Consider the following 14,523-nt stretch of genomic DNA (forward strand, 5'->3'; position numbering starts at 1 on the left):
GTTTACCCCACTAGTCCTGCACGTAAATATTTTTTTCATGTATCAAGTTTTGATTAGCAAACGCAGGGATGTCCAAAGTGCGGCAAGAGAGCCATTTTACTGCCCGCAGCTTGTTTTTAATGAGCCCTCGGTCCATTTTAAAAAGCCAGCGTTTGTGGGTCTGATGGACCCGTCGGATTTTGTGGCTTTTAATGTTATGTTTCATGTTTTTGTGTTAAAAATACTGAACAGATGTTTACCTTATTCCAATAAACATCTGTTCAGTATTTTAACATAAAAATGTTTGATTGTGAGGCATTAAAAGCCACAAAATGCAACGGGTCCATCAGACCCACAAACGCTGGCTGACTAACAACTAGGGATGTCCCGATCCAGGTTTTTGCACTTCCGATCCAATACCGATGTTGTTTTTGCACTTTCGATCCGATACCGATACTGGCCTATCCGAGCATGTATTAAAATGTAAAGTTTTTTAGCCTACTTAGTTGTCAGATTCATGTTGAAAAGGGTTTTAACAATTAGCCATCTGAATTAGGTGAGTTTGAATAATACACAATGGTTGTTAACAACAAACTGACCTGTTTATTCAAGGATAAACACAAAATAGACAAAATTATACATGACAAACAGAAATGGCATCATTGAACAGTAAAAAAGTGAACAGTATAACTGTTGTTATAATAATAATGCTGTCAACATTATTTAAAAAAGCAAAACACAAACAACCTGAGTGGGATAAAATGTCTATAACTCAGCATCAATACTTGCTCTTGAACAAGTGTAAACTTAAAAAAAACAAAAAACGATCTACACACTCCCTTCAATTGTTTGCCCCCACTGACTGTAGTCCGAGCATAATGGGGAGATGTGTTGGATGGTGCGTCGAAAGCCCACTTTACTCACGAGACGTAACGGCTCATCATCCAGAATTATTTCCTCTGCAATGACTCTAGTTATCCCCTGGGCTTTAGCACTGTTCAGCTTCACGAATGTTTCTGTCAGAGTTAGTTGGGTAGGACCTTTCTTTTTCTTTTCGTCAGTTTTCTTTAGAAATTCTTCATATTCTTTACGGTGGTATTTCGCTAAATGCTTGATCAGATTTGTTGTATTAAAATGTCTTACAACTTTACCACCACGCTTGACTTTATTGTGGCATGTTTTGCACTCCACCTCTTCATCTGTTTTGTTTTGTAGGGTAAAATAATCCCACACAGCTGACATTTTTACCGGTAACTTCCGCTCGCCTTTCGGAACCATGAACCGGCATCCGCTTCCGATTAGGACGGTTAGGACACAGACCTGTGGATGTGTTGAAGGTGTGCTGGAAAATGCGGGACGGATATTAGGGAGCAGCAGAAAAGTGGAATGTATTATTTAAATCGGTGCTTTGGAAAACACGGACCGGTATTTTTTTTAAAACTGGATCTGGATCGGCATTTTCCCATGCCTTGCCGATACACATTTTTTGGCAAATATCGGCGGCCGATCCGATCCAAATATCGGATCGGGACAACCCTAGTAACAACAATATGAACATTGCACGGAAAATTTCTCTGCCAGTTTCTGCATCCCACAGGGATTCTTCTTTTGTGTTTCTGCACCTGCGGTTCCCACACAAGGTTGCAACGTTGTTTGTCAACATACTTGCCAACCTTGAGACCTCCGAATTCGGGAGATGTGGGGGCGGGGTTTGGTGGTAGCGGGGGTGTATATTGTAGCGTCCCGGAAGAGTTAGTGCTGTAAGGGGTTCTGGGCATTTGTTCTGTTGTGTTTATGTTGTGTTACGATGCGGATGTTCTCCCGAAATGTGTTTGTCATTCTTGTTTGGTGTGGGTTCACAGTGTGGCGCATATTCCTAACAGTGTTAAAGTTGATTATACGGCCACCCTCAGTGTGACCTGTATGGTTGTTGACCAAGTATGGCTTGCATTCACTCATGTGCGTGTACATGCAGCATATATTATGTGACTCGGCCGGCACGCTGTTTGTATGGAGGAAAATCGGAAGTGACGCCAGGTTGTAGAGGACGCCAAAGGCAGTGCCTTTAAGGCACGCCCCCAGTATTGTTGTCCGGGTGGAAATCGGGAGAAATTCGGGAGAATGGTTGCCCCGGGAGATTTTCGGGAGGGGCACTGATATTCGTGAGTCTCCCGGGAAAATCGGGAGGGTTGGCAAGTATGTTTGTCAACACTGTCTGCTCTCATTTTCTTGCACATTTGACCCTCTGATGTTCTGTGTACCTACACTCTGTCCTCCCCCTGTCTAGGCCTGGTGTGTGTGTGTGTGTGTGTGTGTGTGTGTGTGTGTGTGTGTGTGTGTGTGTGTGTGTGTGTGTGTGTGTGTGTGTGTGTGTGTGTGTGTGTGTGTGTGTGTGTGTGTGTGTGTGCGTGGTACACGGAACATCAATTTCCACACTTCTATTAGCCCCGGGTCCAGTGGGCCCGGACATCTTATATGTAATATAAATGTGTAGGGGGGGGGGTGCATGGTGTGTGATCATTAAATATGTAATCTGATATATGTTCTTCACCGAAAATGAGCCAAAGTCAGTGAGTCTCAGTTTAAAAAATTAATTAATTGTATCATTTTTCTTTTAATAAAAAAATGAAAACGGGTCCCACAGACCCGAACACCACACAAGGGTTAAAATATTTAAGCCCACATCAGAACTTCACAAAAAAGGTTTATAGGACTAACACTGAAAAGAAAACCAAACAAGGAGCATATCATGCACATGTGGACTTACAGCAATTAACAAATGTATTAGACCCGTGTTTCTTAACCACGGGTGGGCAGTAACCAGCTACATGTAGCCAAGGCCATGTCCACACGAACACAAATACTTAATAAACGCATACTTATCTCTGCGTTTAGGCCTCTTGTCCACGCGCAGACGCATACTTTTGTCTTTAAAAACGCAGACTTTTGCTGGCCAAAGTGTAGAGATCCCAAACTCTCCGCTTAGCGTATGCGTGTATACGGCACAAACGGAGACTCGTGACGACGTAACGGTTGTGCGCTGTCATTTCCAAAGCTCAACAACACTGCCTTGCTGCCTTTAAACACGCTATAAGATGACTTACTGTATGTTTGAACGTAAACATGCTGCTATTTTCACCCAACATTAATTCAAAAGACACATCAAAATGGGGGATGAGGTGGCGACTTGTCCAGGGTGTACACCGCCTTCCGCCCGATTGTAACTGAGATAGGCTCCAGCATCCCCGCGACCCCGAAAGGGATAAGTGGTAGAAAATGGATGGATGGATGGAAAATGGGCTTTGCGACACTCCCGCCGACGCAAACGACAGTCCGCTGTTTTGGATACGATCGCTGCGGAACCTCCAGCTGATGGGACAACTTTGACAAGCAAGACTTTTTGCTCTGTCATAAGAAAGGTGCAACATTATCTTATGTTTTTAGTCCTTGTTTAACAACAGATCATGAAGTTGACTAACATGTATTGCTTCCATTTGTGTAGCCAGGAAAAAGCGACCACGCAACTAAAGAAACACATAATGTAGCGTCCCCCGTCTTAGTGTGTATTGATGCTAAAGACAATATACACTTCATTAAACATGTACCATATCACTATACCAATGATTAAATGCTTTATAATTCCATGAGAGGGCAGCACGTTGGCACATGCGCCTCACAATACGAAGGTCCTGAGTTCGATCCTGGGCTCGGGATCTTTCTGTGTGGAGTTAGCATGTTCTCCCCGTGACTGCGTGGGTTCCCTCCGGGTACTCCGGCTTCCTCCCACTTCCAAAGACATGCACCTGGGGATAGGTTGATTGGCAATACTAAATTGGCCCTAGTGTGTGAATGTGAGTGAATGTTGTCTGTCTATCTGTGTTGGCCCTGTGATGAGGTGGCGACTTGTACCCCGCCTTCCGCCCGAATGCAGCCGGGATAGGCTCCAGCACCCCCCGCGACCCCAAAAGGGACAAGCGGTAAAAAATAGATTAATGGATGGAATTCCATGAGAGTTTTGCAGCGGCACACGCACGTCCGTGTGCCTTATATAGACACTTAAACATGCAAAATAGTTTCCTTGGCTCGTTAGTGTGTGCTGATTTTAGAAATAATGTAGACATAACTGCACATGTAATACATCACCATGTTGCTGAACATGTTATAATTCTATGAATGTTGGGTTTCAGCAGCACAGGCTGAAATGTTCCCAGAATTTTGTGTATGTGCGGGCTGGTTTTAAAGATAATGTACATGTCATTGTACGTCTAGTACAGTGGTTCTTAACCTTGTTGGAGGTACCGAACCCCACCAGTTTCATATGTGCATTCACTGAACCCTTCTTTAGTGACAAATAAAATATTTATTCAATTCAAGAAAAAGTTAAGTTTTTTTACTGGTGCACAAAATGAACCGTGCATGAACATCACCTTGTTCAAAGAACAAAACCAACACAGTGCATGAACTCACAACAAATTACACATTACACACATTACAATGAATTGATTGACGTGGACCCCGACTTAAACAAGTTGAAAAACTTATTCGGGTGTTACCATTTAGTGGTCAATTGTACGGAATATGTACTGTACTGTGTAAACTGTACTGTTTCATATAATGTATTCTCTTCCTTTGCAATCTGCTAGTAAAAGTTTCAATCGATCAATCAAACAACCTGCAAATCAGATGGAAAATTAGAGGGAACATTGTTTGGGGGTATCCATAATACGCCGATAGGGAGAAGTTTTTATTTACACGATAAGTCGGATGTGTCTTTACCTCTGTGGCGGAGGCTCCGCCGAACCCCTGAGGCCGACTCACCGAACCCCTAGGGTTCGATCGAACCCAGGTTAAGAACCACTGGTCTAGTATATCAAAATAAACATAATAGGAGGTGTAATGCCACCAAGTCAGCTATTTCTGCTTTTTTCAGGCTTCTGATTGGACTAAGGCTGAAACGACGCGTCGACGTAGTCGACGTCATCGGTTACGTAAATACGTCGACGCCGTTTTTGTGCATCGGCGCGTCGCATATTTACGTCACTCTACTTTACTGTCATGGCGGAGCGCAAAGCAGACGATGCGAGCGAGGGGAAAAAAGCACGCCAAAAGTCGTCAAAAGTGTGGGAGTATTTCAATAAACGGCCTAATAATGTTGTATGCACACTGTGTCGAGCGGAAATGGCCTATCATAGCAGCACAACGGCTATGAACGAACATTTGAAAAGAAAACCCCCGACAACGTTCTTGCCATCACCATCAACAAGTCAATCGTCCGCGTGCGTATACGTTGTCATTATTACACAAAAACATGAATGTGTCATTTGTATCTGCGTTGTAAATTCATAAACTAAAGCACCGTTTCGCTCTGAGAGGCGCGTTTGGCGTGCCTGTTCAGTGTTTACAAAGACGCGCTCCTCTTTAACGCTGTGGAGAGGCGGCGGCGGCGAGCGAGCGGCGAGGCGGGGCGCGCCGGGAGCGACGCCGCAATCGTGCCCAGGTGCGCGATCCGCGCAGTTGGAAGAGAAAAGACTTTGTGTAAAATTAAAAGATTGTAAACCTGGCAAAGCCGTCTGGCGTTCAGTCTGTCGGTCCTGAAAGAACCCCACGGCACAAGACGTGTCACAAACGCTAACGTTAATTAGTTGTGCAAATACCTTTTACAACATTAACAGTTACATATACTATGTACAAACGAACAATTAACTTTCACTTTAATCATACTATCATTGTTGTGTTATTAAGCAAAATAAGCAATACTTTTACTTTTGTTGAAATGTTTACACTGTACACTTTTTTGTATTGGATGTTTAGCTTTATTTTTGCACATTTTAGCAAATAAGCAATACTTTTACTTTTGTTGAAATGTTTACACTTGTTACAGAATATTTCCGTTTTGCACTTTTTTGTATTGGATGTTTATCTTTATTTTTGCACATTTTAAAGCAAAATAAGCAATACTTTTACTTTTGAAATGCTTATACTATTCCAGAATATTAAGATTTGCACTGGATGTTTACTTTTATATTTGCACATTAAAAAGCAAATAAGCTACTTTTAATTTTGTTAAATGTTAAAAGTTTTAAATGTTTACATTGTTACAGAATATTTTGTCATGTTGTTGTCAATGTTGACTGAGTGGCCATACTTTTTTTTTTGTAAATAAAAGCCATGCCTTTTGAAAAAACTGGCCTACATTTATTTTTTCCTCTTCATTTAAAAAAAAAAAAAAAAATCGGTAAAAGGAAAAATAATCTATAGATTAATCGAAAAAAATAATTTATAGATTAACCGATTAATCGAAAAAATAATCTATAGATTAATCGATAGAAAAATAATCGTTAGCTGCAGCCCTAGATTGGACAAAATGCGCATGACAGCAGGTGTATGCGTTTGTGTGTAGACATAGACAGTTTTCAAACTACACTTGTGTGGATGGAGATTGTTTTAGCACCAAATATGTGTTTTTGAAACTCTCCGTGTTCGTGTGGACATGGCCTAAGTTACAAAGCTTAACTACATTTCCCAGTAGCTTGGCGGTAGCATAGCTACTTTTTAAACGAGTAGCTTTTCATGTAGCTTTGATCAAAGCTACAAGCTACAAAGAGAAAATGGACTGCGAATCCAGGCCGCCAAAAATACGGAGAAAATACAATGACCTGGATAAATGAGAACATCCATACATACAGAGAAAATCAAAGCAAGATAAGGCGTGTCATCGAAACCAGGAAGCAAAATCATAACAGAAATGCACTCATGTCACATGACGACAAGGGAGAACCATAGTTAATAGATAAGAACCATAGTTGAAAATGACAGAAGATTAGAATTTTTCTTTAGTGATTAAGACTACGTCCAGGAAACCCACAATAATGCATGTCCTTGGCTATATTTAGACAAATGTATGCGTTTGGAGAAACCCAGGCCCAAAACCTTAGTTTTTGTAAACCAAAATCCTAACGGCTCTCTTCATCTAAGACGGGTGTCAAACTCAAATACAGAGTGGGCCAAAATTTAAAACTGAACAAAGCCGCCGGCCAAGGTTGAACAAATTAACCTTTTAATAGGGACCCAAACAATTTTTGCATTGAATATTGAACAAGCAAGGCTTATATAACTTTATAGTGACATGCAAAATCGAGTTTCAAATAATAATAATTAAAAAATATCAATGGCATATCAAATACAATTTAAATACAAATTCAATGCCTCTTTTTTATTTGCAACCTTCTGAGGTAAATATCAACATTAACTTTTTCCACAGGCTAATACATTTGAAAATAAAATAATGAATAAACCAACCATTCAGGACTTTAAACTTCTCAGTTTGCAACACACTGATCTAATCTGATGTGCCCAAGCCAGATACCTGGCATCTTTTCTTGGATGCTAGTTCATTAATGTCGGGGCTCAGGCTTTGAGCTGAGGCAACCTTCATTATCAAACAAAGGTGTTCATCAGTCATTATATCTTGTCCACCCGGACCACAGTCTTGGGGGCGTGCTTTAAAGGCACTGCGTTTATTGTCCTCCACGAGCTGTCGTCACATCTGCTTTTCATCCATTCCAACAACGGCATGCCGGCCTGATCACAAAATATGTGCGACTTCAGCACGCACACACATGTAAATGCAGTGCATACTTCATCAACAGCGATACAGGTTACACTGATGGTGCCCGTATAAATAACTTTAACATTGTTAGAAATATGCGCCACACTGTGAATCTACACCAAACAAGAATTACAAACACATTTCGGGAGAACATCCGCACCGTAACACAACATAAGCACAACAAAACAAATACCCAGAATCCCATGCAGCCCTAACTCTTCCGGGCTGCAATATACACCTCCCCGTGCGTCGGTTGAGGTGGGCGGGGTTGGGGGGGGGCGGGGTTTGGTGGTAGCAGGGGTGTATATTGCAGCCCGGAAGAGTTAGGGCTGCATGGGATTCTGGGTATTTACTATTATAGGAAATTTTGCCTATCGTTCACAATCATTGTGTGAGACATGGCGATGGATGTTTTTTTTTTTTGCATTCTAAATATTAAATACATGCGATCAAAAGGAGCCTTGGGAGCTGCTCAATTCTGCCTAAAAAGCCCTTAAAACATCCAAACATCTCCATTAAGGTTTTATATACATGATGTAATTATATACATAAATGATATTTATTTGTACAGTAATCTATTTATTTATATATGCACCTTATTGCTTTTTTTTTTATCCTGCACTACCATGAGCTAATGCAATGAAATTTCGTTCTTATCTGTACTGTAAAGTTAAAATTTGAATGACAATAAAAAGGAAGTCTGTTTAGTCTAAAGTATATATGTGATGTAGTAAAAGGCATATTTATAATGACATTTAATATTCGCATATTTTGATAATTTTAAGCATACGCAGTGCGCTCATTTAAAAAACGCATCACGTTAGCTTTTTTCCAACTCCATTACTGATTATTACTCACTACAGACTTTATGAGAGCCAACAACGTAATAAACAATCACTTACTGTACAATGTCTGCTGTCATTGGGATGCCGACTGATAGAATGTTGTTATATTCCCATTTAGATGAGGAATGACTCATAATCCTTGCAAAGGGGGTCGGAAACTAGCGTCTTTGTAATCTGACAAGTGTACCAACTTGTCAGAATACATCCTCGTCCTTCTACTATCCAGGTGAGAGGCATGATTTATGATCTACAATAAAGTTTGACGAGCAAGGTAACAAGGAATAGTTTGTCTGCTTTAGTGTTTATAATAACAGTATCACCAATATTTGGTTCATATTCAAGTCACGAAATATAAATAAAGTATTGTTGGCGCTTTTTGGATGTTTTTTTTATTGGGTTTTATGGGCGGAATAGAGAACCTCTCATTGTACCTACAATCTTGTCTTCTCTAAATACCGTTAGTGTCAAATGAAGAGAAGATGTGGCGAGCAGTAACGTCTTGGTTTATGTCATAAAAAAATATATTTTTCTTAAGAGTGTTTAAATTCACTCCATCCCATTTTAACTATTTTTTTCATGATCGCTTATATATTTGCCTTTAAAAATACGCCCAAATCTGCACTGATGCAGGTAAATAAACAGTAGCCTATTGGGGTTCTAGACCCTCGCCTGAAACCCAGAAGTGCCGGGACGTGCCTTTAGGTCACATGATTGTAAGCCACCGATATACATTCAACTGTTAACCTGACACTGTGTTTTTTTATAACTATGGTCTTTCCCTTTTCCTCCACCCTAAACTTAACCAACTCCTTGCTTGGACTAACGTTCTTTAGAAAGCTTAGTTAGTTATTTTTATGTTAGTTCTATGCAACCTGTACAGACTGAAGATCTTTTTTTTTAAACTGTGGGCGGATGTTAGGAATGGGACGTTCTAGACTGCAAAAACGGAAACAACTCCCCCTTGTGGCCACAGTTGGATGATATTAAAAAATATTGGCCTAAATCATGCAAGGACCAGGGGACTCAAATACATATATTCCACACTGAAAATATCTCATCTGCAAATTGTCAAGCATGGAAGTGTATTGTTGTAAAGCTGTCTTCATTAATGTTTTTCTTCATCTGTGGTTAGTTTTACAGTTTCCAGTGTAGCTACAATACCTGTAGCCAAAATGGGCATCCAAGGACTGCTGCAGTTTATCAAAGATGCAGGAGAGCCCATCAATGTGAAGAAATACAAAGGCCAGACAGTGGCTGTGGACACGTATTGTTGGCTTCATAAAGGAGCATTTTCATGTGCTGAGAAGCTTGCTAAAGGGGAGCCGACTGTTCAGTAAGTGGCTCATATTTCTAAGTGAAGGTTCATTGAATATGATACAGATAGCTGATTGTGTTATTTTTTTGTCCCCATTTTTAGGTATGTATGGTACTGCATGAAATATGTGGACATGCTGTTGACCTTTGGTGTGAAACCAATCCTAGTATTCGATGGACGCAATCTACCTTCAAAACGAGAAGTGGAAAAGGCTCGCAGAGAGTGAGTTGGAACCCTGACTGTAAACAATATATTTTTTAGGCCGATAAAGATAACTTTCTGCTTCTCAAGACCGATAGCAATAATCTAAAGCGTATTGTTATTGATTATTTTTAAATGTAGATAGAACTGTAATTTGTTCACACCTTTCTTTGCCTCTGGCTTTGGGGCAGCTTCTTTAACAGCGTAGGCTTTCAAAAAGTTATAGCAATGCTGGCATTTCAGGCGTCTGATAAGGTTTGATGTGTTTTTGTGCAATGTTCTTCCCCTCATAGTGGAATGTTTGCATAACATTTGGTGCAAAAGGTACACAAAATGTCTTCCTCTGAAACAGAGAACAAGTCCAAAACAATCGACGCTATCTTTGTTTACAGTGAGATCATGGGAAGTTTACAAAAATATAGATGTAATTTAATGAATACTATTGCGATTGTAAAGGTGATCATGTAGAGACAAATGACATGCTGTCTTGTAGCTAAGGTATAAGGGGTTAAGACTATTTAGTTTGTTGAAATAAACAAACATGTATGCTTTTTTATATCAAATATATTCTTAAATTAGTTCTGTTGATCTGGCAACTTTTTAATGGACATTCCTGACTTTAATAGCACAATGCTGAGACACATACTGTGTAATATGACATTGGTATTGAAAGGATGCCTTGAAGTTGTATTTAGAAGTAATAACATGCCCAACTATTCATTTACTTCTTAGTGAAGTGTATTTGTGTATTATTTATGTGCACTGCAGGCGCCGAGAAGCTAACCTTCAAAAAGGCAGACAGCTGTTGCGTGAAGGCAAGCATTCTGAGGCCAGAGACTGTTTCACTCGCTGTGTTAACATCACTCCAGCCATGGCTCATAACCTGATTAAGGTGAGGTGACTCCTGTAAACCCACTTTTTGATGTTGCAATACAGCAAGGGCCTCTTGTAGTACCCACAAAAACCTGGCGTACGCCCTTTTTTACGGCAAAGTTGAGACCTATCAAGCGTGTAAGTGTGCGGTGCCTCATGCCAACTTTATGGCTCACATACATACGCACATTTTCACATGCTGTGGATGATTTGGCGACACCCAAGGTGGTCGTTCGGGCTTTGCCAACATTTGATTTAAACAATGTAAAAGATTGAGGCAAGGACAATGTAAAAGAGTGAGGCATGGACAAACTGCTTCGCCAATGCATTTAATGCTTTATATTCTTATTTGTGAGGATGTCTATTCATTTATCAAGGCAATAATTTATGCCGTGCATATAATGCCATATATTCATATTTGTAAGGATGTCTATTAATTTATCTATGCCATCATTTTGCCACCTATTGCTATCACACTGACTACGTTTCCATCCTCTAAATTAGTATGTTTCTCAAATAGTTTGGTTGTCTGTATTTTCACACCTACATGTGAAGTCCCAGTGTCCATGCACTCTCTCTAATGGTCATATTCCGTGTACCTCCCGTACACTAGGGGGCGCTTATTTCCTTTTAGTGCAAATTATTGTATTGCTTTTCCGGTTGACTATGACGTCACACGAAAACAGCTTAGCTCTGTTGTACCTGACGTCCGCTGTAGTATTGGCACATGTTACGTCTCTAATGCCTATGCTGATGTTAAATAGCAATAATCAATCAAGAAATGATCAGGACTCTACAATCAAGAAGGTCTCAGAGCAAATGTAGGTCCAAAGCAAAATGGAGAATCATGGAAACAAAACTTTATTTGACGCAGCACTAGTATGCCTGATCAATAATCACTAAACTCAACAAAAAAGCCATATGATGTCCGCATTCATGCAATCTCGGACTGAGTCACATAATTGGCCAATAAAACGCAGGATATATTGTCGTTGTGAGGAGAAGGAACATTTGTTTGGGGGAAAATAGTGTGTCCAGTTGGGCTCAGTCATCCCCGACACACTCAGACGCCCTGTTTGATGTAGAGACGGTCGACTAAACTACGAAGCTAAAGCTTGTAAATGGTAATGTTAAATGGATTATACTTGTATAGCGCTTTTCTACCTTCACGGTACTCAAAGCTTTGACACTATTTCCACATTCACCCATTCACACACACATTCACACACTGATGGCAGGAGCTGCCATGCAAGGCCCTAACCACAACCCATCAGGAGCAAGGGTGAAGTGTCTTGCTCAAGGACACAACAGACATGACAAGGTTGGTAGAAGGTGGGGATCGAACCAGGAACCCTCAAGTTGCTGGCACGGCCACTCTCCCAACCACGCCACGCCGTCCCCGTTGTAAGAACAACCCATACACCCACAGCACATCTCATCTGCTTGTGTTGTTGTGAACCACATCATCGACGTGCAAACACAGCGGATGCATCTTAAGAGCCGCTCCTTTTTTTTCAACCTGAAGTGAGTCGCCTCTTTAAACGTCAAGCTGAGAACAACAGCACAGCACACTTCCCCGCCTTCACAATAATTGCGTTATGCGCCACATCCGATCTGACGAAATGACAAACAAAATAACAAAATAAATGTTTCAAAAAAGTACATTACACAAGCATAACGTACTTAAAGCACTTATTGATAAATAAATAAAAAAATTATGTTTTGACCTAAAATACTGGTCAAAATTGTCCAAAGATGTATTACACCAAACAATGTGAGGATTTTTGCATTTAATTAACAACATTTTTATTTAGTACATAAAGCACACACTCTATGGTGGTAAAATAAGTGTAAAGGGTGAAAAACTGCATTAAAAAAATGCAACAACTTAATTCTATTGTTTTTTATATTGCTATTATTTTGATTTATTGTGGTTTCTTTGTTACAAAATTAGATCTGGGTTTTTAAAATTTTAAATTTTTAATTATTCAAATTTAGAATTTTGGTGGTACAAAAAATATGCACGTTTTCAAATTAATGAATAAATGTGTAATTAATCGTAATTACAATATCAATCAAAATTGCCATAATTGTCTAGCCCCACATTTGGTGCAAATATCTTCCTCTGAAACCGTAAAGAAGTCCCAGGCAATTGACGTTTTCAATGAGATTAGGGGAAGTTCACGACAGGCTGTTTACGGCACAGAGAAGGGAAAAGAGCATATCATGTACTCACCGTAACACAAAGAATTGTTATTTCCTTATTTTAAAATCCCACATGATTGACAATGTATTTTTTTAGCAGTTGTCGAAACAATTTTTTAGGTTATTCGTATTGGATTTATTGGTGTAAAATTATAAGCGGTTAGACATTTATAATGCACCCCTTCAGAAATACTTCCATTACATGTAAGCTCTTTGATCCAAGAGATAACTTGTTTTGACATATACCGTATATTTTTTACCACTTCAATAAAACTTACAATGGACAACACTGAAAAAAAACGGGTTGCGAAGCACTCAGTTACGCAATTGCACACACTGTTTTGTAAGCTGATTTGCCCTTCTTTACACACCTAGAAGCTGTTGTGTAACCTATAGCTTTCAGTTTGAAATAATGCCACTAACCATGTCATGACAGACTGTTGTATACACAAACACTTTCTACAATCGCACAAAGCCTTTTCTCTTCCTTTTGTGTAGTTTATTTAGGCTGGTTTCTGTCGTCACATGATCAGTCAAACACTAACATGGTGATCAATGGTATTGTTTGTGTTTTCTTGTTCCAGACTGCACGGGCAAAGGGAGTAGACTGTGTGGTGGCTCCATATGAAGCTGACGCTCAGTTGGCCTACTTGACTAAATGTGGTTTGGCTCATGCAGTCATCACGGAAGACTCTGACCTGCTTGCATTTGGCTGCAAAAAGGTATCGAGCCCTTGAAGCGCTGTGATTTACGACATCAACATACTGATCCCTAAACAATAGAACCCTTGTGTCTTTACAAAGATAAGAAAGGTATTTTACCAGTCAAGGTTGACAGCTGTGTCTAATTTATTGACTGTCATGTAGCAGATGACGTAACAATGTTGTTTTTCCACCTTCTTTGGGACTATGAGTTGCAGTCACCAACAATGTGCAAAAGTGGGACGGTCATGATTAGAGGTGGGGGGAAAAATAGATTTTTTGTTGCACAGCAATTCGGACGTGGAGGATTATAAAATCATTTAGTAAACGTCAATAATCGATAATCAATTGATTTATTGTAAATAAAGTACGGTAATGCAGACTGTTCTAAACTTTTTAAGGTCAAGGCAAGTGTTGCCTTAAAGGAGGGCTCTCTACTTATACTGAAATCTTTTTACCAATTTTTATTTTTAAAAACACACATTCAAAATGTATGTACGTCAAGTAGAAAGCTGAATGTGCATATGAAGGCAACACAAGCATTATAAACAAAGTAAAATGGCAGAAACAAAATAATACTATAAATAAATACAAATAATTGTGAAAAATTCGCAAGATGGCACCTTATGGACATAAGACGTAACTGCACTTTGTCCATATAGATACAAATAATGTTAATATATGAGTTCGAGTCTTATACCTAGGACTGCACAATTATGGACAAAATAATAAAGATTATGTTTTATTAATATTGAAATCATAATTACCGTATTAATCATGACTATTCACTATGTT

General features: G+C 39.6%; 1 protein-coding gene across 2 annotated transcripts in view; it reads left to right on the forward strand.

Annotated features, from left to right (window-relative positions):
• Positions 1-14,523, forward strand: part of exo1 (exonuclease 1) — a 35,288-nt gene that overhangs the window by 315 nt on the left and 20,450 nt on the right. Inside the window, exons 2-6 of one of the 2 annotated variants that reach the window (XM_061964644.2) lie at positions 8,552-8,659; positions 9,566-9,766; positions 9,851-9,970; positions 10,718-10,841; positions 13,612-13,749. In XM_061964644.2, coding sequence (XP_061820628.2) covers positions 9,606-9,766; positions 9,851-9,970; positions 10,718-10,841; positions 13,612-13,749 — 543 coding nt within the window. In that variant the 5' untranslated portion in view covers positions 8,552-8,659; positions 9,566-9,605. The remainder of the gene's footprint in view (positions 1-8,551; positions 8,660-9,565; positions 9,767-9,850; positions 9,971-10,717; positions 10,842-13,611; positions 13,750-14,523) is intronic. The other variant, XM_061964652.2, reaches the window with a different exon arrangement.

Source organism: Nerophis lumbriciformis, linkage group LG02 (genome assembly GCF_033978685.3).
Source record: "Nerophis lumbriciformis linkage group LG02, RoL_Nlum_v2.1, whole genome shotgun sequence".
NCBI classification, from domain to species: domain Eukaryota; kingdom Metazoa; phylum Chordata; class Actinopteri; order Syngnathiformes; family Syngnathidae; genus Nerophis; species Nerophis lumbriciformis.